This window comes from Scyliorhinus torazame, chromosome 12 (genome assembly GCF_047496885.1).
Source record: "Scyliorhinus torazame isolate Kashiwa2021f chromosome 12, sScyTor2.1, whole genome shotgun sequence".
NCBI classification, from domain to species: Eukaryota; Metazoa; Chordata; class Chondrichthyes; order Carcharhiniformes; family Scyliorhinidae; genus Scyliorhinus; species Scyliorhinus torazame.
Window position 1 is genome coordinate 64,325,201 of NC_092718.1, and position 26,386 is coordinate 64,351,586.

The 26,386-nt window shown below is 45.7% G+C and overlaps 1 protein-coding gene across 1 annotated transcript in view; it reads right to left on the minus strand.

The window, feature by feature from the left end:
* Positions 1-259: 259 nt before the first annotated feature.
* adamts17 (ADAM metallopeptidase with thrombospondin type 1 motif, 17) overlaps positions 260-26,386 on the minus strand; it is a 654,840-nt gene continuing 628,713 nt past the window's right edge. Inside the window, exons 23-24 of the mRNA XM_072468796.1 lie at positions 8,464-8,641; positions 260-6,601 (exon numbers count right to left, since the gene is read on the minus strand). Coding sequence (XP_072324897.1) covers positions 6,450-6,601; positions 8,464-8,641 — 330 coding nt within the window. The 3' untranslated portion in view covers positions 260-6,449. The remainder of the gene's footprint in view (positions 6,602-8,463; positions 8,642-26,386) is intronic.

Here is a 26,386-nt window from a genome sequence, read left to right on the forward strand (position 1 = left end):
AATGAGCTCTGAAGTTCGTCACCACTAGGATTTGCTCTTCTCATTTCTGACTTTGTTGCAGACTAATTTATACATTGATTGCCATGATTCATCAAAAACTCTATGGTCATTTAATCAGGTGACTATCAGGAAGATAGAAGTTGAAACTAGATGGATATAGTCATTTTTCACCCAATGATTCTCCCATAATATTATCCACATAATGGCAGAACAGAAATCCAAACTCAGACACCCAATTAAAGCACGACGGGACACTTGATTGATGAAAATAAATTTAATACAAATCATTCTGCAAAATATTCTTCCGCTAAAGGGAGGACTGGCTGCCTGGGTTCATTAGCCTTGTTGCAAATTCTCAAGTACTTTCTGCATTCTTTGTCTGACTCAAGAAAAACATAAATATACTGCAGACCATCAATACAATATGTGTGTTGGCAAAACTGCCAATGACGTTCCATTTTGTAAATAAAAAGCTAGTCATGATGAGTATATCTCAGTATCACATTATGGTAATAACAAGCACCTTCTGACAAAAATTATTGTTTCAATAGGATAGCACCTTGTAGAATAATAGTGGCAGTCACTTGCACAACTCGCACTTAACAGTACATTTGGAATAGTACGCTGCTTACTGTGTAAAACTGAAATAAAACAAGTAAAGACTGCAGACAAAATAGCACCAATAAAATAAACACCAAAAAATATACCTCGCAGATTACAAGGTCTGCCACCCACAGAAACAGTATAACCTTTTCACTACTGTCACTTGCTGGAGACTAAGTGTATGTTTAGTGGTTAAGTTGGGCCACTGTTCAAGATCCCGACGTTATTTTCATAGAGCTGTGCTACATGTGAAACTCCAGCAGGCCGATGAGCAGAAGGGCCCACGAGGCACCTGCTCTGTCTTATTGTGTCTTTGCCAGCACGGCTTTATGATTGTCTCGTCCTGGCACATCTTTCTGATAGGTGCCCCTGATGCACGAAGCTCAGTGAGCAGCGGGCAATCAAAAAAATTACCTGCTTATTCTTAATTTATGCTAATTAAAATACATTTTTAAAAAGAAGAATTAAAACCACAACATGTATGATGTATGTGGGAGGACAGGGAAGTAAGTGATGGTGTTATAAGGGTGTGTTTACTCAAAAAGAAAGTTACAATTTAGAAACCTCCTTTTTTGGCTGGATTTTTTTTTACACCAATAAACTGTAACCTTATTAAGACAATGAGAGGACATCTAGCCGGCCATAATATACAACTTGCATTCCATGCAAGTGGGATGAAAAGGAAGACTCAAGCACTCAGGGGAACATGAAAGACCCCATCTCTTGTTGACTATTACGCTATTATTTTTTAAAGATTTCTGAGCTGAGACACCAAAAAGGTACATGCTCTCCAATGCAATGACTCTAGCAGACATGGTATTCAAATTCCTCTGGAATATTCAGCCAGCAAGGCCTTGAACTGTTCATACTTTTTAAAGATTTCTGAGATGGGACACCAAAAAGGTACTTGCTCTCCAATGCAACGACTCTAGCAGACGTGGTATTCAAATTCCTCTGGAATATTCAGCCAGCAAGGCCTTGAACTGTTCACCAAGCGAGAGAGCAGAGATCGGAAGGATATACTGAAAGGCTGCAAGGAATCGCCTCTCTTTCGGTCTCTTGGAAGTATTGTGCACGGATATTGCAGAGTAACCATCCAGAGAATAGAAAATCGATTACAAATCAAGATGTTTTGGAGCTAAAACATGGAAAACCAATCCATGCACTCCATTCTACAAGCTTTATTAATGTGTGTGTGGAACCCAGGGAATGTGTGTGACGTATAAACAAGGGTTAGGATTTACTTTTTTTTTTCCATTCGGGAAGTAGGGTCAATACACTTATCTCGTTATTTATTTATTTATTTTCTATTCATTTATGGGATGTGGGCGTCGCTGGTTAGGCAACATTTATTGCCCATCCTTAGTTGCCCTTCAGAAGGTGGTGATGAGTTGCCTTCTTGAACTGCTGCAATCCTTCAGGTGTAGGTACACCCACTATGTTATTAGGGAGGGAGTTTGAGGATTTTTCCCCAGCGGCAGTGAAGGAACGGCAATATAGTTCTAAGTCGGGGTGGTGAGTGACTTGGAGGGGAACCTCCAGGTGGGGGGGGTTCCCAGATATCTGTTGCTCTTGTTCTTCTAGACGGTTGTGGTCGTGGGTTTGGTAGGTGCTGTCTGAGGAACCTTGGTGAGTTACTGCAGTGCATCTTGTAGATGGTACACATCGCTGCCACTGTTCGTCAGTGGTAGAGAGTTTGAATGTTTGTGGAAGGAGGAGCAATCAAGCGGGCAGCTTTGTTCTGGGTGGTGTCAAGCTTCTTGAGTGTTGTTGGAGCTGTACTCATCCAGGCAAGTGGAGAGTATTCCTGATTTGTGACTTGTAGATGGTGGACAGGCTTTGGGGGTATCAGGAAGTGAGTTACTCTCCATAGGATTCCTTGCCTTTGACCTGCCCTGGTAGCTACAGTATTAATGTGGCTATTCTTTGATTTAAACTCAGAAAACCTGTCTGACTTATTCCTTATAATCTGAAAGTGAGCATCGTGGATCTTTTGCAGTATAAGGAAAGTACATCCTTATTAAATACACAACTAAACCCTGTCACTGCCAGACCTGGAGTGGTAAATGAGGGAAGTAAATTTTTCCCCCTCTTCACATGGTTGTAACAGTTGAGGGAAAGGGTGTATGGGGCTATGGAATGAGTGTGTTTGTGATGAGTGTGCATGTATCTGATAATGCGACCTTGTGTGGCTTCCAAGATGATACCAAATTTCCTGAACCCCCTGCTTTATGCATTAAATCTTGCCTCATCATTCACTGAGTTTCACACACAGGCTCACACTAAGGAGTGCCGGTGAACAGGCACAAGGCGGATTTAACAGACCAATTCTTTTGTATCTGAATTTGTAGTGGCCCACTTAATTTTCTGATCCAGTTCTCAGTCCAGTAGTTCGATAGTTGCAATATTCAATTGAAGTTCTGATGTCATTGAGACATTCATGCCATTTCCCAGAGTTGGTTTTGGAATTAAAACGAGACATCTTTTGTTTGGGAGGGCACAGCTGTGTCAAGTGCTTTTAGTTAAGATTGTGAACAAACACATTGCTGTTTTCTTTATTTCTATTTGTCAGTTTCTTTTTCCATGTGCCCATGTGACACTTTGTTGCTCAAAGGGTTTGTGCCAAAGTCTTGTCATTTCCACTAACTTTGGAGTGTTCACAATGACACAAAGGGTTTTGCCGAATAGGAATTGACTTGGAGTAAAAAAGAGGAGATGCAAGAGAATTGACAACAGCTTGGCCAGGCTACAACATTGGCAGGCTGTGCCCACCCGCAGGTACCCTCACACCCACACCCACAAGCTCCAGTGCACTTACTGGGACTAACTCTGCCTGTAGATATTACGAATTATCAGTGAGGCAGGTTCAAAACCTTGCTTCTTGCTGCAAGGGTAGCTAACAAATACCAGAGGGTTGGAATTATCAGTGGTAAGAATGGGGGAAATGGGCAACTCAGCCACTTCCCATACCCTCCCATGGAGAGAATACTTAGTCATAGCAGATAGAATAGGGAAGTCCAGAGCTAGGGGAATTAATATAAATAAATTCCATAAGAATTCAGGAAAATTTACTTTAGATTGTGGAGCTTGCTACTGCAAAGAGTAATTGAGGTGAATAACTCAAAGAGTAGTTGAGGTAAACAGCATGGATACATTTAAGGGGAAGCTAGGTAAACATGTGAGGGAGAAAGGAGTAGAAGGATATTGGGCGGTGGCATGGTGACACAATGGTTAGCGCTGCTGCCTCACAGCGCCAGAGACCCGGGCTTGCTTCCAATCTCGGGTGACTGTCTATGTAGAGTTTGCATTTTCTCCCCGTGCCTGTGTGGGTTTCCTCTGGGTGTTCCGGTTTCCTCTCACAATCCAACGATATGCAGGTTAGGTGGATTGGCCATGCTAAATTGCCTCCAGGTGGGGTTACGGGGATGGGGTGGGGGATTGGGCCCAGGTAGGGTGCTCTTTCAGAGGGTCGGTGCAGACTCAATGGGCCGAATGGCCTCCTTCTGCACTAACCTGTAGGGATTCTATGATATGCTGTTGGATGAGAGGGAGTTCCAATACAGCATAAACATTGTCACAGAGCAGTTTCTATGCTGTGAATTCGACGTAACTTCCCTATGGTCGACATTCAGAATCAATGCCACTCTGCCAGGCATCCAATCAGAGGTTGTCCCTTTGCATCCCGAGGCCATAGACACAAGTCCCTTGCCTCAAGGGGAAAACACACAAACTGATACTTCCAGCAGATTGGTGTATTTCCAACTTGATGGGCCTTGCTCAAAATGTGTGCAGCAGTGTGAAGCACACTCTCATTCAACTTGCTCCTCATTTCCAAACAAGTACATGAAAGCTGGTTGACTGCATTGACTGGAAAGAATGCGACAAATTCCTCTGACTTTGTGAATAACTTAACAGCTTTTCCATTCCACCAAAATGTACCCCTTTTTAAAATTTCATTTACAGGATGTGGGCATCACTGGCTAGGCCAGTGTTTATTGGCCATCCGTGATTGCCTTACAGAAGGAGGTGAGTTGCCTTCTTGAACCACTGGAGGCCCTAAGGTTTAGATATGCCCACATTGCAATTAGGGAGGGAACCCCAGGATTTTGACCCAGCGACAGTGAAGGAACGGCGATATATTTCCACGTCAGGGTGGTGGGCGGCTAGGAGGGGAACTTCCAGGTGGTGGTGTTCCCAGGTATCTGCTGCCCTTGTCCTTCTAGATGGCAGTGGTTGTGAGTTCGAAAAGTGTTGCGTAAGGAATATTTTAACGCGGATTACAGTCATTTAAAAACTGCTGCGAAGCCAATTGTATGACCCCTAATCAAACAACTGGAGGATAGGCTCTCCTGTTGCCCAAACAAAACAGGGGGCTGAAGCTTATATTGGAAAATTGAACCGAGGTTCGCTTTGGTATTGTTTCGATGACATGGATCTCCATATAGTGAAGCTCTGAATTAGCTCATGTCCACCTGTGGCCTCAATGAGTCCACACACCCATATGCAGAGAGTGACAAGTGCGAGAAGTAAAAAATTGCGATTGTTTCACTTATGCTCATATGAGATTTAAGAGCATAAATGTTCACCTGGGAGTGTAGGAATGGCCGACTGTGTCAAGATCAGCATTTCCTCTCAATGGGAAAATGATACCATTGGCATAACCATCTTTCCATGCTAAAGGAGCCATTTCTCTCAATCTGGGCCCAATTAATGGGAATGTTACCTAATTGTTAAGTTTGTCGGTAATGCCATGTTGTTACTCCCCCCCCCCCCCCCAAGAGTGCTCCAGTTGGTGTTATATGTGTGAGGGAACTAAGGTTACATTGATGACCATGCAGGGGTAGGGCCAGCTCACATCAGTTATGTACTCATAAAAGAGGAAAATCCAGCATCTGGCTGTTAGCACTCAAAGATTGTACCCTTGTTTGGAAGTGTACCCAATCTCTGTATACTCAACCTAGTTCATAAGAGTATTGTCCAAAAAGGTGGGGAAACAGAAGAGAGGTTGTTCACTGCTTCTGCTAACAGGAACACTGCTCCTGACCACTGCCAAAGTGGTACCGTCAGATGTACTGCATCTGCTTTTCCTAAACTGGGCTGTTGCGGTCCCATTCAGTGACTAACAGGATTAATGCTACCAAATAGGAAGACTGGGGTAGAACAGTAGTGAAAAGGTTAAAGAGGATCATTCAAGTTTGCCTTTGCTAAAAACCGTAAATACTCATGTTGCTATAAATGAAGTTATCAAGTTAAAAATTTCCTGAAGCAAGTGGTTTGATCAATACTCTGGATGGAGAGGCTCGTTACGTTAGTCATATGGTCCAGGATGGCAGGAGTGGATTGGCATTCTAAACACATCTCCACCTGAGCTGTCCATTGAAGTGATGCCTCTCCAGCTCCTTCATTGTCCTTTGTTTTCTTCAATTCAAGCCCATAATATTAACTTCTCAAAAACATGCAGTCAGGGATTCTAAGCACCTTTGTTTTTAGGGGGTGGGGGGGTGGGGGGGAAGAGGCTGCTGTTTAACCTCTTCGTCCCCACTGATTAAAGTCAGGCTGCTCAAGTTGCAGTAATGGGTAAATGCAGAATCACAGAGTGTTCACAGGCAGCGGGTCTTGAGAAGGTCACTGCTTTGGCTTCTGACGCTGTAGCAGCAGTTTACACGACATGATCCAAAACTGCAGAGATCTTGTGCAAGAGTGTGGGTAACAGTGTTGCGGAGCCCACAGCATGCCCCAGCACTGTTCTCTTCCAGTTTTAGAAATTATATAACTCCCAGTGCTGCTCAGGATCAGACAAAGTAAAGCTCCTCTTAGCTTATCTCGCGCTGCAGTAAAACCTGTGATTAGCTGCCGGGGTGCTGTTTGTTTGCGTAGAAGTCTCTGCAGGTCTGGCAGCAGCGCTGATACCATCGCATATCCTGACACAGGTTCTTCTCTCGGATCACCCTGCAGTACACCGTCCACCGATCTCCCGTGCACTTGTACGTCAAGGCAGCTGACAGATCAAGACAGGCTGTTACCAGGCGCTCTGAATCGACAACAATGGCTTCCAGTCTCTAACTTCATCAAACTGTCCAACACTGAGCACTAGCTTATCTGTACCTCAACCCCATTTACCCACCTTTGCTCGAAATCCCTCGAGACCTTTAATGAATAACAAAATCTGTTGATCTCAGTCTTGAAAGTTCCAATTATCCCACAGCCATTTGGTGGTCTGATCTAAATATAATAGACCTGGCAAACTCTGATCACAGTGCATTTATTCATACCCAGACCCTTCCCGATTACAATCTGCATTACAATATACACAAACCCATCCCGTTCACACTCTGTACTTATATAGACACAGACCCAACCAGACCTAATCACAGTCTGCATTTATTTATACCCAGACCCATCCCGATTACAAACTGTGTTATAATTTACACAACACCATTCCGTTCACAGTCTATATTTATATATACACAGACCTAATCACAGTCTGCATTTATTCATACCCAGACCCTTCCCGATTACAATCTGTATTAAAATATACACACAAACTCATCCCGTTCACAGTCTGTGTTTATATATACACAGACCTAGCCAGACCTAATTGCAGTCTGCATTTATTCATACCCAGACCCATCCCGATAACAGTTTGCATTAAAATAAAGACATAGCTCTCTGTGGGGAGCCGCAGAGGTCAGTCCTTGTACCTCAACTGTTTACAATCTATATAAATGATCTGCAAGCAAGGACAGAGTGTAACACAGCAAAATATGCAGATGATACTAAAATAGGTGGGAAAGCAGGGGCAGTGAAGAGACGATAAAGGGTTTACAGACGGATATAGTTCGGCTTGGAAAATGGGCCAGAATTTGGCAGATGGAGTTTAATGTGGATAAGTGTGAGGTTATCCATTTTGGCCGTAGAAAATGGAAAAGCAAATGATTATCTAATGGAAAGCAGGTTCAAAGTGCATCTGGGTAGAGGAATCTGGGTGTCTTTGTTCATGAATTGTAGAAAGTCTGTATGCAGGTACAAAATGTGATTAAAAAGGCAAATGGAATTTCAGCGTTTATTGCAAAAGGACTGGAGTATAAAAGTAAAGAAGTGTTGTTGCAATTGTACAGGGTGTTGGTGAGACCACATCTGGAGTACTGTGTCCAGTTTTGGTCTCTTTATTTGAGGAAGGACGTGGTGGCATTGGAGACAATTCTGAGGAGGTTCACCAGATTGTTTCCGGGGATGAAAGGGTTGACGTGTGAGGTGAGATTAAACAGTTTGGACTTATACTCGCTGTAATTTAGAAGAATGAGAGGGAATCTGATCGAGTTATATAAAATACTAAAAGGAATTGAGAAAGTAAACGTAGACCAAATGTTCCCCCTTGTGGGACAATCTAGAACGAGAGGTAACAGATATAGGTTGAGAGACGGTAGATTTAAAACTGAGATGAGGAGGCACTACTTCTCGCAGAGGGTGGTGAATTTGTGAAACTCGCTGCCCCATAGTGTGGCGAAGTCTGAATCATTAAATGGTTTCAAGAAGGAAATAGATAGATTTTTGATAAAAGGATATGGGGAACAGGCAGGGAGGTGGATTTGAGACCAGGAAGAGATTAGCCATGATCTGATTGAATGGTGGAGCAGGCTCGAAGAGCCGAATTGTCTACTTCTGCTCCTAATTCCTAATGACTCCTGAATGCAGTCTATATCTTGCTATCTTGCTCCAGAATGAAGATCAGGTTACATTTGTGTTTTGTATCAGTGTTAACCTACCATTCCCCTAATGATCTGTCAGGATTCTGGCTCGTATCTTAACCGTATCATCTCCAATCCCCCATTATGGTACAACAGGTGTAGTGAAACTCACCAAGCCGGGGGGAGGTGATTGTGTTGATGTTGATACTTTTGTTGCAGGGCTTCTGATGACATTGTTTGTAAGCTGGTGGTTTAAGTAAAGATGGACATTCGTTGCCATGGCGGCCGGTGACTCTGTGCATGCACTGAACCACTCGCGATTGCAGGCCTTTGCCACATGTGGAGGAACACTGAAAAATACACCACCACAGACAGAGGGGAAATATCAATTAGTTATTCATACTGAACATCATTCAGATGTAGGAAATCTGAAATAAAAACAGAGAATGCTGGAAATACTCAGGAGGTCAGGTAGCTTCTGTAAAGAGAGAAAACGGTAAAGTTTCAGGTCAATAACTTTCCATCAGAAATCTCTTGCATAAACATAAGAATTACAAAATTAATGAGTGAAACATAATTTGAAAACATGTGGAATTCAACAGCCTCCCAGTCGTGTGTTTCTCAGTGGCCCACCATTCGCTGGCGGTGGGATCCTCTGCTCCTGAATCCCCACTGAAGCCACCCCGCGCTACCGGGAAACTCACGAGCGGAGGTGCGCTGCCGGCAGGATCATAGAATCCTGCCACCGGCAAACCGCCAGTGAATTCGGGCGAAGGTAATGTAATTGAACAAAAGATCATTTTAAACGAGCTCATACAGAATGCAATGTATCTTTACTGCTCTGTGTTTCTGTATAATAGAAACTGATGGATTAAATTAGGGAACCGACTTGGGAAGTTACTGTGAAAATGTTACAGATCCTGGTGCTGGGACTATTGCAGCGGTGATGCTGAATGGGAATTATGGCACAGAGGTCACCGACGTGTCCTGATAACCGCGCTGTCGAGTAGGTGAATTTGCAAAACCTGTCCTAATGAGTCTAACAGTGTGTGTGAGATGAGTTAATGACAGTGGACAGATGATCAGTAACCCAGGTTGATTCCTTTCTTCTGTCATTTCAGATTAATTCAGCTCATTCATCCAGTCCATGTCACCTTGATAATAGCAAGAGCACTGGATTATTTAAACTACATGTTGAGTAAACTAAACACAGACAATAAAATGTGACACATTACAGCCCTCAGAATTCAATTTTGAGTTCAGCAACGATGGGCTGTGATCTTCCTCCTCAACCTTAACCCCCTTGTTTTAATATCCCATACATTTGTTGTCTCAATGCAAAAACCCTCTCACACCAGGTCATTTGTCTCATGTTCCTAAGGTTGCTCCATCTTTGTTGCAATCTCTCCCAGCTACAATATAATATCCAACACATTTCCCCTCTCTTTTAGTTCCAATGACGAGTCAAACGGACCTGAAATGGTGGTTCAGATTTTCTGGCTATTCATGCTGGCGGTGTCTTATGCTCCTGCCGACTGCGCACCCCCGCTGCAGGTTTTGTGGCATTGAGGAGCGTGTTCAGCAGGAAACCCCTTTGGCAACGGCGGGACCAGAAGATCCTGTCATTGGCCACTGGTGAGCTGCCCTCTCTACTGCCTGTTAATTCTGTTTCTTCTCCCTACAGATGCTGCCAGACCCGCTGAGTACTTCCAGCATTCGCTCTTTCTGAGACAATAAAAAGTGATCTCTTATGAGAAATATGAAGTGCTCACTGTTGGATACTTGGAAATTGCACCACAAAGTTCCTCAGAAGATTAAAAGCATTTACAAGCTGCATGAGAGCTGTTTATTTGTTACAGAGAACTTATTTGGGACAAACACTACATTAACACATCTGTGACTACAACACTCAAAAACCATGAGCTCATAAAGCTTTTGTCTCAAGTTTACATGCAACAATGTGAGAGAGAAAGTGAGGGTGTTTTGATTAGATGCAGCAACCTCTAGCTATGACCTCCAATCAACTCGTCTGATTCCAACAGGTCCAAATATTGCGCTCCAACCAATTTCCGTCTACCAACATGTCCCTCTTCCAACTGAACCAAAATAGGGATATCGGCACAGCAATCAAAACTAGTTTTCTTTGAGAGGCAAAAGCAGGCTGACGAGGGTTGAAATCCTGAAGGTCACCTTAAACCACAGCCTGTAGACTGAACTAAAGGCGCATTCTGGCTCACTCTCCATTCACCTCATTTACTCCTGGCGGCTGCACCTTTCTAGATTGTTTTTATCATTGCCCTGAGAAGGAGTGAGGCAGGCCAGCAGCATGGTTCAATTCCCGTACCAGCCTCCCCGAACAGGCGCCGGAATGTGGCGACTAGGGGCTTTTCACAGTAACTTCATTTGAAGCCTAGTCGTGACAATAAGCGATTTCCATTTTCATTTCAAGAGTTATTATTGATGTCAGGTTTTTGAAAGCAATGTTGGCTTTTCACAAATTAAAGCATAAGCAGCTCTCTGTTGAAAAGAGGGTAAATAACATGCTGATCGGAAGTTGCTTCCTTCAGAGGCTGATCAATAAGCCATTTTTGCTGTCAAACTCTTTGAATTTCCCATTCTGGGAGAGAGGACGCAGAAAAAGAGGCTTTTAAGAACAGAGCACAAACACCAGGAAACAGTCGAGCTTTCGGAAAAGAGAGGCTGCCCAGGCAGGTGGTTGAAAAAGATTCCTGAAGACAATGGGGAGGGTGCAGGGAGAGTGGCTCTGCTCCGGGCTGTAGGACACCCCATAGAGTGATGGCTCTGTTTCAACAAAATAGGATGAACCTTTGAAGTGGGGGGTTGCATGTTCTCTACTTTATACTATTGTGCAAATTTAAAATGTGCCAACTGAATGAAAAGACTCGCTCCATATCTATTTCTCTGCATGTTTCACCTTACTGTAAAGAAACAGGGTTTACGATTAAATCAAACTTTTTCTTATCTTCGGCAACCTACAGATTGAAGAGATGCATACGCAAAAAACATGAATCATAGAATCCCTATAGTGCAGAAGGAGGCCATTAAGCTCATCGAGTCTGCACTGGCCCTTCGAAAGAGCACCCAACCTTTGGATACCTAGGGGCAAATTAGGTTGGCCAATCCACCTAATCTGCACATCTTTGGACTGTGGGAGGAAATCGGTACACCCAGAGGAAACCCATGCAGACACGGGGAGAATGTGCAAACTCCACACAGATGGCCACCTGAGGTCAGAATCAAACCTGGGTTCTGGGCGCTAATAGGCAGCAGTGCTAACCATTATGCCACATGCCTCCCATTTATCCAGATAAGGAGAGGGCGGCATGATGGCAGAGTGATAATGGCACTGCTGCTTCACAGCTCCAGGGACCTGGGTTTTCTCTGGGTGCTCCGGTTTCCTCCCCATGCTATGCTGGATTTCGAGCACTGACGGTCAACATCTGTGAAGTTAAAGCACAAAGACCATTTCGGGGAATGGCTGATGCCAGACAACCCAAGAATTCATTCATACTGGAACTTGAACCATGACATCTTGCTGTTTACAAACTGTATTTGCTTAAATAATGATAGTGACTGCAATTTAAATGCCGTCCAATCAACTTGAAGGGCTTTGGAATGTCCTAATGACGTAATTAAAAAAAAACAAAGAACAAAAAAAAGTAGAACACAGGAACAGGTCCTTTGGCCCTCCAAGCCTATGCCGACCATGCTGCCCGTCTAACCTGAAACCTTCTACACATCCGGGGTCCGTATCCCTCTAGTCCCAACCTACTCATGAATTTGTCAAGATGCCCCTTAAACGTCACTATCGGACCTGCTTCCACCATCTTGGGTTTATCCAGCCGCTTTTACCCAGGATCTCCCAAAGCACGTTACAGCAAATTAAGAACTTTCGAAGTGCAGTCACTGTTGAAATGTAGGAATGTGGCCGGCAATTTGCGCACTGTAATTTCCCACAGACAGCACTGTGATAATGACCAGTGTTAGTGTTCACGGTTCTGGGATAATTATTGATCAGGACACCGGGAAGAAGTCACATGTTCTTCTTCAAAATAATGGCCATGGGATTTTTTTTCCACATCCTTCTGAGAGGGCAGCAAAACCTCAGATTAAGGTCTCATTTGAAAGCTGGCACCCCAGAAAGTATAGGATTGGAGTGTCAATCTTGATTTTGTGCACAGGAGCTGGGTTTTCATCGCCTAACCCAGAGCAAAGCTGACTCTGCTAGGCCGGAAACGTGTGGGGCGGCAGTTTTCAATTTCCCCAACATCACCTGTCGCCCACCATTTTGTTTGCTTTGGGAAAGTCATGGTTGGTTGCACCTGGATGCTCACTTAAAGTGATGTCAGGATGGCATTTAAATCCCTGCTGGAAAAACAAATTTCCCGCCTTTGGCTGGATGGATTCCTGAAGGCTGTTGGAGCCCCGTCAGGTTAAGTTAGTTCATGAACTTTGAGGGGAAGCCTGCTGAGGAGTCAGTAATCTTTTGACAGATAAGTTCAAAAGCTTTTGCCAATGTCCCATTCAAGTCCTTTCATGGTTCCCATGTCCCCTCGTAAACATGCATCCATGGAAACAGTTTCAACAGTTGGCCAGGTATCTGATTTCCAGATGGCCTCATTATGAATGCTTGGCGGAATTCGAAGAATGACCAATGACACAGCTCAGCAATTGGTCTAATTACACGGCATGAAGGGGAATGCTAGCTTTGTTTGACTGACCTCTTTATTATCTTGCACTAAATTGTTTCTTTGATCTGTTTTCTCAATGCCAGATTGGTTATTTGGACAAGGTTAAGTGGTGTTAAGAAGATTAAAGCTTTATTTACCGATACAATGAATGACTGTGGTTAATTGACACTTTTATGAGATCGAAAGATGAACTATTATTTTTGAAGGAGATATTCAAAGCCTCTTTGCTTTTTGTGTCAGTTTTGGGTGTATTTCAAAGACTTTTCAGACTTGACAATGCTTCATTAGTTGGATACTGGGAGAATGAATATAGAGGATACATGGGGAGGGGGACTCATACAGGCAATGGGAGTGGACCTGAAAGGGAGTGAGATTTGAGAGTAGAGGATTTAACAACCCTGAATTGAAATACACCGATGTGCCAGTGGTTTGAAGCGTGGCTTTTAACCAGATTGCTTTGCTACCTGCATGCCTTCTTCGCTGCCTCATGCCTGCTAAGGGAGGCAGCAGGCACAAACCTTGCCTGCTACACATCTCACAAATGATGGAAATACTGTGGGAGTTGGAGGACGGGATGGGATCGGGATGACAAAGTTAATAAATAGCACAAATCATGGAATGCAGCTCCATGAGTGGAGTGGGACTTAGTCTCAATGATGCGAATGCTATTTCAGCTGTGGCTGATACTCGAAGTATATAAGTAGCTCTTTGCTATATAAATAAAGCTCTTTGCTACAACCAAAGAAAGAAATGGCAAATCTGTAACATCGCTGCTGTCTCATTGAGTAGCAGCTGCTCCAGTACTGACTGATATCCCACTGCTCCCAGACAAGATGATGTCCTTCAGACAACCTGCTGAGATCAGGGAACAAAAGAGTCATTTTCACTTCAAAATAATCGACTGAAATGAACCAGCTGATTTATCAGACTATTCCACTCAAACCAGATCACTGCAAACCAGAAGATTGTCCCTCCCACTTAACTGATAGAAATTTGTATCGGATTTTATCAAGTTGCAGTGTTTCCTGAAGGATGAATGGAAATGGTGCCGTTTTACACTCTGTGTGTGGTCTGAGATTAAGGAGGTACATCTGTGGCATAACATTAATGTGGTCAATAAGTATATATAGTTTAAATATTACCAGAGAGATCATATAATTGTAGCAAGTTACTGCTCATGAACAAGGCCATTTGGCCCCTCTGATCTGTGCTGAATTTGTCTTTGTTGCAAAAATTGAAGCGAGGCAAATATATTTATTTAGAATATTACTTGTAGGATGTCCGAAGCACTTCACAGGCAGTGAAGTATGTTTGAAGTGTAGCTACTGTCCAAATGTAGGGAACACAGTATCCGATGTGTGAAAAAGCAAGTCCCACAATAGTGATGCAATAATGGTCAGATAAATTTACGGTAGCACGTGGTAATGTTATTGGACAAATAATCCACAGGCCTCGACTAATAATCCAGAGATGTAAATTCAAATCCATGGTATTTGAATTAAACTTGTTAAATATACTGGGAATAAATTAAAAGCCAGCAATAATAATGGTGGCCATGAAGACGTCTGATTGCCCTAAAAATTCAACTGCTTCATTAATGCTCTTGCGGGAAGGAAATCTGCCGTCTTTACCTGGTCTGGCCTACATGGGACTCCAGGCACACATCAAGTCACTGATTATTAAATACTCTTTGAAATGGCTGGGAAAACCACTCAGTTATATTGAACTGCTTACAAAACAATTACCATAAGAATAAAACCAGAATTGCTATCAACCTAAGCATCAAAATCATATGTATGCCAGACATACCCAGCCCATGTCGACCTCTCAAAGTCCGCTGCATTAACATCTAGTGACTTGTGCCAACATTAGGAGAGTTGTTCCACAGTCTCAAGCAACAGCCTGGAAAAATTCATAGGACCCGATTTAACTGAAATGAAACGGAGTCCCGTGTCGAGTGTGTTTAGCTTGGTGTTCCCTGGTTCCAGCACTGCCAAGAATTACCCCGTTATCCAGCAGGACTTTCATCTTGGGGCCTCGGCGAGGAACGCCCCGCCAAGGCCGCACTCAGTCCCATTTCCTGCACTAACTAGCTCTTCTCGCCAGTGCAGGAAGAGATCGGGGTGCCATTTTCAAATGTTCTTGAGACCTCCCACCGTGGCCCCCGCACCCCATCTTAACACCCCAATCACTTTTAAGGGGGTCATAGTGGCCCCCACATCCCACCTCATAAAGGGCAGAGCACCTCTGGGCCCAATGCCCAGTGTGGGCAAGATGCTACCCCAGTACCACCATCCTGACAATGCACCTGCCAGGGTGCCTGGGTGGCATTCGGGTGCCAAGGTATCACCCAGGGCCTGGGATGAGTTGGGAGGAGTTTAAACTAATTTGACACGGGGAGGGGACGCAGACTGTTAGCAGAATAGGGACACAGCATACAACATAAAAGCAATCAAGTCAGAGGGATACAGCGGTCGTACGTTCCAGGAGAGTAAGACAAGGCTGAATGGCCTCTATTTTAATGCCCGGTGTATTACAGGTAAAATGGATGAGTTATGAGCGAGGGTTTACACATGGAATTATGATATAGTAGCCATCACAGAGACGTGGTTGAGGGAGGGGCAGGATTGACAGCTTAACGTCCTGGAATACAGAGTCTTCAGGAGGGACAGGGGAGGGGCAAAAGAGGGGAAGGCATTGCACTATTAGTTAAGGAGTCAATTACGGCAATTAGGAGAGATGACATCTTGGAGGTGGCGTAAATGAAGCTTTGTGGGTAGAGCTTAGGAATAAAAAAGGGACAGCCACATTGCTGGGTGTTTATTTTAGACCCCCAGGTAATCAGTGGGATATTAGGAGCAAATATGTGTGCAATTTGCAGAATTGTGTCCCAGGTTGCTGTGGGAGGCTTAGATGACTATGTGGGGGGTAGGATAAGTAAGTTTGCGGATGACACAAAGGTAGGCCGGGTGGTTAACAGTGAGGCTGACAGTCCTGGGTTACAGGAAGATATAGACGCGATGGTCAAATGGGCAGAAAAGTGGCAGATGGAATTTTATCCTGAAAAGTATGAGGTGTTACACTTGGGAAGGATTAATTTGACAAGGAAATATTCAATAAATGGTACAACACTGGGAAGTCCTGAGGAAGAAAGAGACCTTGGCTTGTTTGTAAATAGATTTCTGAAGGCAGAAGGGCAGGATAAAACGGTGGTGAAAAAGACATATCAATCGTGGCATAGATTACAAAAGTAAGGTCATGTTGGGTGGGCAGCACGGTAGCATAGTGGTTAGCACAGTTACTTCACAGCTCCAGGGTCCCAGGTTTGTTTCCTGGCTGGGTCACTGTCTGTGCGGAGTCTGCATGTTCTCCCCATGTCTGCGTGGGTTTCCTCCGGGTGCTCCGGTTTCCTCCCACAGTCCAAAGATGTGCGGGTTAGGTGGATTGGTCATGCTAAATTGCCCTTAGTGTCCAAAGAAAAAAATGTTAAGCGGGGGTTACTGGGTTACGGGGATAGGGTAGATACATGGGTTTCAGTAGGGTGCTCTTTGCAAGGGCCTGTGCAGACTCGATGGGCCGAATGGCCTCCTTCTGCACTGTAAATTCTATGATTTTATGTTGGAGTTATATAGAACATTGGTGAGGCCAGAGCTGGAGTACTGTGTGCAGCTCTGGTCGCCACATTATAGGAAGGATGTGATTGCACTGGAGGGGGTGCAGAGGCACAGAATCATAATTTTCAGCCCAGACATCCCCATCTCTATTATTGGGTATTTCTTGTCCCACTGGCAGGACAGATCCACCGGTGATAGCAAATGAGTATATAGTCAGGTGGAGGTTGCCTCAAGAGTCCTCAACATTGACTCCAGATGCCATGAAAGTCTCATAGCATCAGGTCAAACACGGGCAAGGAAACTCGAAGAGAGTACTGCCAACTGCACCCGCCCCCACTCAGTTGATGAACCTGCCTCGTGAAGGCTGCCTTAACAACTAGGATGTTCTGCAGGAACATTGAAAGAAAGATATGAGTGACCATCAGCTTTCAAAGGTTCTCTTTCTGTCACTGACTAGTAATTGACTGGTGGGGGCGGGTAAGAGCTTAGTTCCAATCTGGGTGCCTCATTAGCCAATAGAATCCTGACCATCAAAATGACCACTCTCGGTGTCACAGTACGCTCACCCCCTCCACCCCTTCCTCAGCCCCTTTTCAGTAAACCCACTGCTATGGGATAGATTTGGCCAGGTGCTTGGGTGTCCTATATTTATTTGAGGTAATAAATTACTCATTCAGCCAAATCTACCACTATATCCTTTGGACACATGAGGGCACAAGCTCTGTGAGGGGATGAGCTTCTTTTAGGGGAGTTTGGGAGTTCCCGGGCGTCATTCTCCGACCCCCCGCCGGGTTGGAGAATCGCTGGAGGCTGCCGTGAATCCCGCCCCTGCCGGTTGCCGAAGTCTCCGGCACCGGATATTCGGCGGGGGCGGGAATTGGGCCGCGCCGGTTGGCGGGCCCCACCGCTGGATTCTCTGGCCCGGATGGGCCGAAGTCCCGCCGATAAATTGCCTGTCCCACCGGCGTGGATTAAACCACCTTTTGAACGGCGGGACAAGGCAGTGTGGGCGGGCTCCGGGGTCCTGGGGGGCGCGCGGGGCGATCTGGCCCCGGGGGGTGCCCCCACGGTGGCCTGGCCCGTGATCGGGGCCCACCGATCCGCGGGCGGGCCTGTGCCGTGGGGGCATTCTTTCCCTTCCGCCTCCGCCACGGTCTCCACCATGGCGGAGGCGGAAGAGACTCCCTCCACTGCGCATGCGTGGGAAACTGTCAGCGGCCGCTGACGCTCCCGCGCATGCGTCGCCCCTAGATGTCATTTCCGCGCCAGCTGGCGGGGCAACAAAGGCCGTTTCCGCCAGCTGGCGGGGCGGAAATCCCTCCGGCGTCGGCCTAGCCCCTCAATGTTGGGGCTCGGCCTCCAAAGATGCGGAGCATTCCGCACCTTTGGGGTGGCGCGATGCCCGTCTGATTGGCGCCATTTTGGGCGCCAGTCGGCGGACATCGCGCCGTTTCGGGAGAATTTCGCCCTGCAGATCTCTGAACTTGGCAGCTGCAGGTTGGAATTTCCTCCTGTTTTGGGAGTTATCACATTGGGGAATATACCACGAATAGTACAATGGGTTATTGCAGGGACATCAATGATTGAAACACATCAAAGTTAAACAGTCATGAATGCACTATTACATTGAAGGCACCAGGTTGCCTCTATAGTTATTGAGATTATGGTAGCTTGAGCCAAAACATTGGGGACTTCCAGTAACAAAAAAGGGAGTTTGTTAACAGTCGTCAAATGCAGTTATATACAGATAGAACATAGAACAATACAGCGCAGTACAGGCCCTTCGGCCCACGATGTTGCACCGAAACAAAAGCCATCTAACCTACACTATGCCATTATCATCCATATGTTTATCCAATAAACTTTTAAATGCCCTCAATTTTGGCGAGTTCACTACTGTAGCAGGTAGGGCATTCCACGGCCTCACTACTCTTTGCGTAAAGAACCTACCTCTGACCTCTGTCCTATATCTATTACCCCTCAGTTTAAGGCTATGTCCCCTCGTGCCAGCCATTTCCATCCGCGGGAGAAGGCTCTCACTGTCCACCCTATCTAACCCCCTGATCATTTTGTATGCCTCTATTAAGTCTCCTCTTAACCTTCTTCTCTCCAACGAAAACAACCTCAAGTCCATCAGCCTTTCCTCATAAGATTTTCCCTCCATACCAGGCAACATCCTGGTAAATCTCCTCTGCACCCGCTCCAAAGCCTCCACGTCCTTCCTATAATGCGGTGACCAGAACTGTACGCAATACTCCAAATGCGGCCGTACCAGAGTTCTGTACAGCTGCAACATGACCTCCCGACTCCGGAACTCAATCCCTCTACCAATAAAGGCCAAAACTCCATAGGCCTTCTTCACAACCCTATCAACCTGGGTGGCAACTTTCAGGGATCTATGTACATGGACACCTAGATCCCTCTGCTCATCCACACTTTCAAGAACTTTACCATTAGCCAAATATTCCGCATTCCTGTTATTCCTTCCAAAGTGAATCACCTCACACTTCTCTACATTAAACTCCATTTGCCACCTCTCAGCCCAGCTCTGCAGCTTATCTATATCCCTCTGTAACCTGCTACATCCTTCCACACTATCGACAACACCACCGACTTTAGTATCGTCTGCAAATTTACTCACCCACCCTTCTGCGCCTTCCTCTAGGTCATTGATAAAAATGACAAACAGCAACGGCCCCAGAACAGATCCTTGTGGTACTCCACTTGTGACTGTACTCCATTCTGAACATTTCCCATCAACCACCACCCTCTGTCTTCTTTCAGCTAGCCAATTTCTGATCCACATCTCTAAATCACCCTCAATCCCCAGCCTCCGTATTTTCTGCAATAGCCTACCGTGGGGAACCTTATCAAACGCTTTGCTGAAATCCATATACACCACATCAACTGCTCTACCCTCATCTACCTGTTCAGTCACCTTCTCAAAGAACTCAATAAATCAATAAGATGCAGAGCAATGATGGTTAGGTCTTGATTTTCCGTCCACACAGCCCAGGCCTCTGCAACTCAATACACACTGATTGGTAAATGACACCCACTCATGGGGAAAGGACACACACTGAGGGGGAAACGACACACACTAATGGGGAAAGGACACACACTCATTGGTAAACAGTGTGGAGTCTGCACATTCTCCCCGTGTGTGCGTGGGTTTCCTCAGGGTGCTCCGGTTTCCTCCCACAGTCCAAAGATGTGCAGGTTAGGTGGATTGGCCAAGCTAAATTGCCCTTAGTGTCCAAAATTGCCCTTAGTGCTGGGTGGGGTTACTGGGTTATGGGGATAGGGTGGAGGTGTGGACTTGTGTAGGGTGCCCTTTCCAAGAGCCGGTGCAGACGCGATGGGCCGAATGACTTCCTTCTGCATTGTAAATTGTATGATTCTATGATTCTATGAAACGACACACACTGATGGTGAAACGACACAGACTGATGGGGAAAGGAGACACGCTGATGGGGAAACGACACAAGCTGATGGGGAAAGGACACACACTGATGGGGAAACGACACAGGCTGATGGGGAAACGACACAGGCTGATGGGGAAACGACACAGGCTGATGGGGAAGCGACACGCGCTGATGGGGAAACGACACACGCTGATGGGGAAACGACACACGCTGATGGGGGAAATGACACACACTGATGGGGAAATGACACACACTGATGGGGAAATGACACACACTGATGGGGAAATGACACATGCTGATGGGGAAATGACACACGCTGATGGGGCAATGACACCCGCTGATGGGGAAATGACACATGCTGATGGGGAAATGACACACGCTGATGGGGAAATGACACACGCTGATGGGGAAATGACACACACTGATGGAGAAATGACACACACTGATGGGGAAATTACACACGCTAATGGGGAAATGACACACGCTGATGGGGCAATGACACCCGCTGATGGGGAAATGACACATGCTGATGGGGAAATGACACACGCTGATGGGGAAATGACACACGCTGATGGGGAAATGACACACACTGATGGGGAAATGACACACACTGATGGGGAAATTACACACGCTGATGGGGAAATGACACACGCTGATGGGGCAATGACACCAGCTGATGGGGAAATGACACACGCTGGTGGGGAAATGACATATCCTGATGGGGAAATGACACACGCTGAATGGAAAAATGGCACATGCTGATGGGGAAATGACACACGCTGATGGGAGAAACGACATACACTAATGGGGAAAGGACACACACTGATGGGGAAATTACACACGCTGATGGGGCAATGACACCAGCTGATGGGGAAATGGCACACGCTGATGGGGAAATGGCACATCCTGATGGGGAAATGACACACGCTGATGGAAAAATGGCACATGCTGATGGGGAAATGACACACGCTGATGGGAGAAATGACACACACTGATGGGGAAATGACAGTGGAGCCAGTGGGTAGTAGGGGAGCCAGTGGGTAGTAGGGGAGCCAGTGGGTAGTAGGGGAGCCAGTGGGTAGTAGTATTGTCGCTGGACTAGTAATTCAGAGACCCAGAGTCATTCTCTTGGGAACAGACAAAGCCTGTGTGGCATATAAGGAAAGTAGGAAGGAACTTAAGCAAGGAGTCAGGAGGGCTAGAAGGGGTCATGAAAAGTCATTGGCAAATAGGGTTAAGGAAAATCCCAAGGTTTTTTACACGTACATAAAAAGCAAGAGGGTAGCCAGGGAAAGGGTTGGCCCACTGAAGGATAGGCAAGGGAATCTATGTGTGGAGCCAGAGGAAATGGGCGAGGTACTAAATGAATACTTTGCATCAGTATTCACCAAAGAGAAGGAATTGGTAGATGTTGAGTCTGGAGAAGGGGGTGTAGATAGCCTGGGTCACATTGTCATCCAAAAAGACGAGGTGTTGGGTGTCTTAAAAAATATTAAGGTAGATAAGTCCCCAGGGCCTGATGGGATCTACCCCAGAATACTGAAGGAGGCTGGAGAGGAAATTGCTGAGGCCTTGACAGAAATCTTTGGATCCTCGCTGTCTTCAGGGGATGTCCCGGAGGACTGGAGAATAGCCAATGTTGTTCCTCTGTTTAAGAAGGGTAGCAAGGATAATCCCGGGAACTACAGGCCGGTGAGCCTTACTTCAGTGGTAGGGAAATTACTGGAGAGAATTCTTCGAGACAGGATCTACTCCCATTTGGAAGCAAATGGACGTATTAGTGAGAGGCAGCACGGTTTTGTGAAGGGGAGGTCGTGTCTCACTAACTTGATAGAGTTTTTCGAGGAGGTCACTAAGATGATTGATGCAGGTAGGGCAGTAGATGTTGTCTATATGGACTTCAGTAAGGCCTTTGACAAGGTCCCTCATGGTAGACTAGTACAAAAGGTGAAGTCACACGGGATCAGGGGTGAACTGGCAAGGTGGATACAGAACTGGCTAGGCCATAGAAGGCAGAGGGTAGCAATGGAGGGATGCTTTTCTAATTGGAGGGCTGTGACCAGTGGTGTTCCACAGGGATCAGTGCTGGGACCTTTGCTCTTTGTAGTATATATAAATGATTTGGAGGAAAATGTAACTGGTCTGATTAGTAAGTTTGCAGACGACACAAAGGCTGGTGGAATTGCGGATAGCAATGAGGACTGTCGGAGGATAGAGCAGGATTTAGATTGTCTGGAGACTTGGGCGGAGAGATGGCAGATGGAGTTTAATCCGGACAAATGTGAGGTAATGCATTTTGGAAGGTCTAATGCAGGTAGGGAATATACAGTGAATGGTAGAACCCTCAAGAGTATTGAAAGTCAAAGAGATCTAGGAGTACAGGTCCACAGGTCATTGAAAGGGGCAACACAGGTGGAGAAGGTAGTCAAGAAGGCATACGGCATGCTTGCCTTCATTGGCCGGGGCATTGAGTATAAGAATTGGCAAGTCATGTTGCAGCTGTATAGAACCTTAGTTAGGCCACACTTGGAGTATAGTGTTCAATTCTGGTCGCCACACTACCAGAAGGATGTGGAGGCTTTAGAGAGGGTGCAGAAGAGATTTACCAGAATGTTGCCTGGTATGGAGGGCATAAGCTATGAGGAGCGATTGAATAAACTCGGTTTGTTCTCACTGGAACGAAGGAGGTTGAGGGGCGACCTGATAGAGGTATACAAAATTATGAGGGGCATAGACAGAGTGGATAGTCAGAGGCTTTTCCCCAGGGTAGAGGGGTCAATTACTAGGGGGCATAGGTTTAAGGTGAGAGGGGCAAGGTTTAGAGTAGATGTACGAGGCAAGTTTTTTACGCAGAGGGTAGTGGGTGCCTGGAACTCACTACCGGAGGAGGTAGTGGAAGCAGGGACGATAGGGACATTTAAGGGGCATCTTGACAAATATATGAATAGGATGGGAATAGAAGGATACGGACCCAGGAAGTGTAGAAGATTGTAGTTTAGTCGGGCAGTATGGTCGGCACGGGCTTGGAGGGCCGAAGGGCCTGTTCCTGTGCTGTACATTTCTTTGTTCTTTGACACATCCTGATGGGGAAATGACACACGCTGATGGAAAAATGGCACATGCTGATGGGGAAATGACACACGCTGATGGGAGAAACGACACACACTGATGGGGAAATGACACACGCTGATGGGAGAAATGACACACACTGATGGGGAAATGACACATGCTGATGGGGAAACGACACACGCTGATGGGGAAATGACACACGCAGATGGGAAAACGGCACACCCTGACGGGGAAACGACACACACTGATGGTGAAACGACACACACAGATGGGGAAAGGACAAACGCTGATCTGGAAATGACACACTAATGGGGAAACGACACACACTGATGGTGAAACCACACACGCTGATGGGGAAATGACACGCTGATGGGGAAACGATACACGCTGATGGGAAAAGGAAATACGCTGATGGGGAAACGACACACACTGATGGGGAAACATCTTCAATTGTCCAAAGAGATTGATTGCATGGACCATATTTCTTGGGTTACTTCTGAATCACTTCCGACATCAGAAATGCATCTGCTTGCATCCTGCACACTTTGCTCACCTTCTACAATAATTTATTCTTTAACCGTCGCAAATTCAGAAAGGATGGTGTTTCACTGGTTACAGTGAGACAGCAGGAGAAACTCTGCATAATTTCAGGGACTATTATCCTTTCAGGAAAATCCCACCTGTGTTCCCTCACTCCCCAAAAAATTGCTGAGGTTTGATGTGTTGCCTGGTATGTGAAATCTTCCCCAAATTTGATATTTTGCCGACATCAATTGCCTTCAATATCTTCCAAATTTCAGTGGATCATCTGTTCGGGGTTTCAGGGCAGATGTTTCTCCACAGTAAATCCTGACTCCCTGGTGGGGAATATCCAGCACTGAGCCATCCATCCGCATCTCAATGTCACCTAATGCTGTTTTTGCAATCTCCTGCTGGGAGTGATGTTGGGTGTAAAACAGCTCAGTCAAGCGCAAGCTAGCCTTGCAATTCACCGCAAAGTGACAAAAGCAGTCATCTGATGTATTTCTTGTGAATTTCAGCATAATAATGCCGAGGCTCAGGGTGATTTGTGTCTTCAGAGCTTGCCAGATGGTAGAATGGTTTAATTTGACATGTTTACATTGCTTGGTGTAACTGATCACAGAGTCATTGATTACTCAGACAAGGCTGGAAATTATGAACTATTTTTGTACAAGATGATTTTTCCCTGCTGGAGGTGCTGGTCACAGCGTACTATGGCAAAATCTGCTGGTATTGTTCTCCTGCTTTGTGTCCAAGGCAGGTTCTGTTTGCAATAGCCCCAGGAAAGAAACTGGATGTGGGCCAAAGGTTTATGCTGCCTCCTCAAATAGGCATTGTGAACAGAATCTGTCCATTTTAAAAAAATAATCTTTATTGTCACAAGTAGGCTTACATTAACACTGCAATGCAGTTAGTGTGAAAAGCCCCGAGTCGCCACATTCCGGCGCCTGTTCGGGTTCACAGAGGGAGAATTCAGAATGTCCAAATTACCTAACAAGCACGTCTTTCGGGACTTGTGGGACGAAACCGGAGCACCCGGATGAAATCCACGCAGTCACAGGGAGAACATGCAAACTCCACACAGACAGTGACCCAAGCCGGGAATCGAACCTGGGACCCTGGAGCTGGGAAGCAACAGTGCTAACCACTGAGCTACCGTGTCCTCTTCCAAAAATATCCAATTTTTCAAATCTTCCCTCATAACTTTAATTCTAAACACGCACAGTCATCCTAGTTGTTCCTCCCCTGCACCCTTTACCTCCTGAATTCTTTACAACCTTGGTCCAATAATGGTCCAGAGGTGAGTTGAGAGTGACTGCCCTTGACATCATTTGGCCACATGAGATATCAAAGAGTTTTTGCAAAATTGAAGTCAACAGGAATCTGGGGGAAGATAGTTGTGGTGGTTGGAAGTCAATCATCACAGCATCAGAATATCACTGCAGGAGTTCCTCAAGGTAGTGTACTCGACCCAACTATTTTCAGCTGCTTCATCAATGATCTTCCTTCCATCATACGGTCAGAAGTGTCGATATTTGCTGATGACTGCACAATGTTCAGCACCAATCGTTACGCCCCAGATACTGAAGCAACTCGTGCCAATATGTAGGGGGACCTGCATAATGCTCAGTTTTGGGCTGACAAATGTCAAGTAACACTTGCACTGCATGAGTAGCAGGCCATGGCCAACTGACGAGGGAGGATCTAACCTTTACTCAGTTAATGGTAGGGAGTTGGGGAGAGTTACAGAACAAAGAGATCTAGGAGTACAGGTGCATAGCTCCTTGAAGGCGTCGCAAGGTGGACAGGATGGTGAAGAAGGTATTCAGCATACTAGGTTTTATTAGTCAGAATATTGAATAGAGGAGTTGGGATGTCTTGTTGAAGTTGTACAAGACATTGGTAAGACCACACATGGAATGCTGTGTTTGGTCCTGGTCACCTTATTATAGGAAGGATATTGTTAAACTAAAAAGAGTGCGGAAGAGATTGATGAGGATGCTACCAGGATTGATGGTCTGAATTATAAGGAGAGGCTGGATAAGCTGGGACTATTTTCCCAGGAGGCTTAGGGGTGAATTTATAGAGGTCTATAAAATAATGAGGGGCATAGATAAGGTAGGTAGTCGACATTTTTTCCCAAAGGTAGAGGAGTCTAGAATTAGAGGCCATAGGTTTAAAGTGAGAGATACAAAAGAGACCAGAGGGGAAATTTCTTCACACAGAGGGTGGTGAGCATCTGGAACGAGCTGCCAGAGGCAGTGGTAGAGGCGGGGCCAATTTTATCTTTTAAAAAGCAGTTAGACAGTTACATGGGCAGGGTGGATATAGAGGGATATGAGCCAAATGCAGGAAAGTGGGACTAGCTTAGTGATAGAAACAGGGCAGCATTGAAAAGCTGGGCCGAAGGGCCTGTTTCCATGCAGTAAACATCTAGGACTCTATAACTCAAACCATCTCCCCATTAAGAAGTCTTACAACACCAGGTTAAAGTCCAACAGGTTTGTTTCACATCACTAGCTTTCGGAGCACTGCTCCTTCCTCAGGTGAAGTTGTACAAGACATTGGTTCACCTGAGGAAGGAGCAGCGCTCCGAAAGCTAGTGATTTGAAACAAACCTGTTGGACTTTAACCTGGTGTTGTAAGACTTCTTACTGTGCTCACCCCAGTCCAATGCCGGCATCTCCCCATGACATTCAATGGCATTACTATTGCTGAATCCTCCACTATCAACATCCTGGGGGTTACTATTG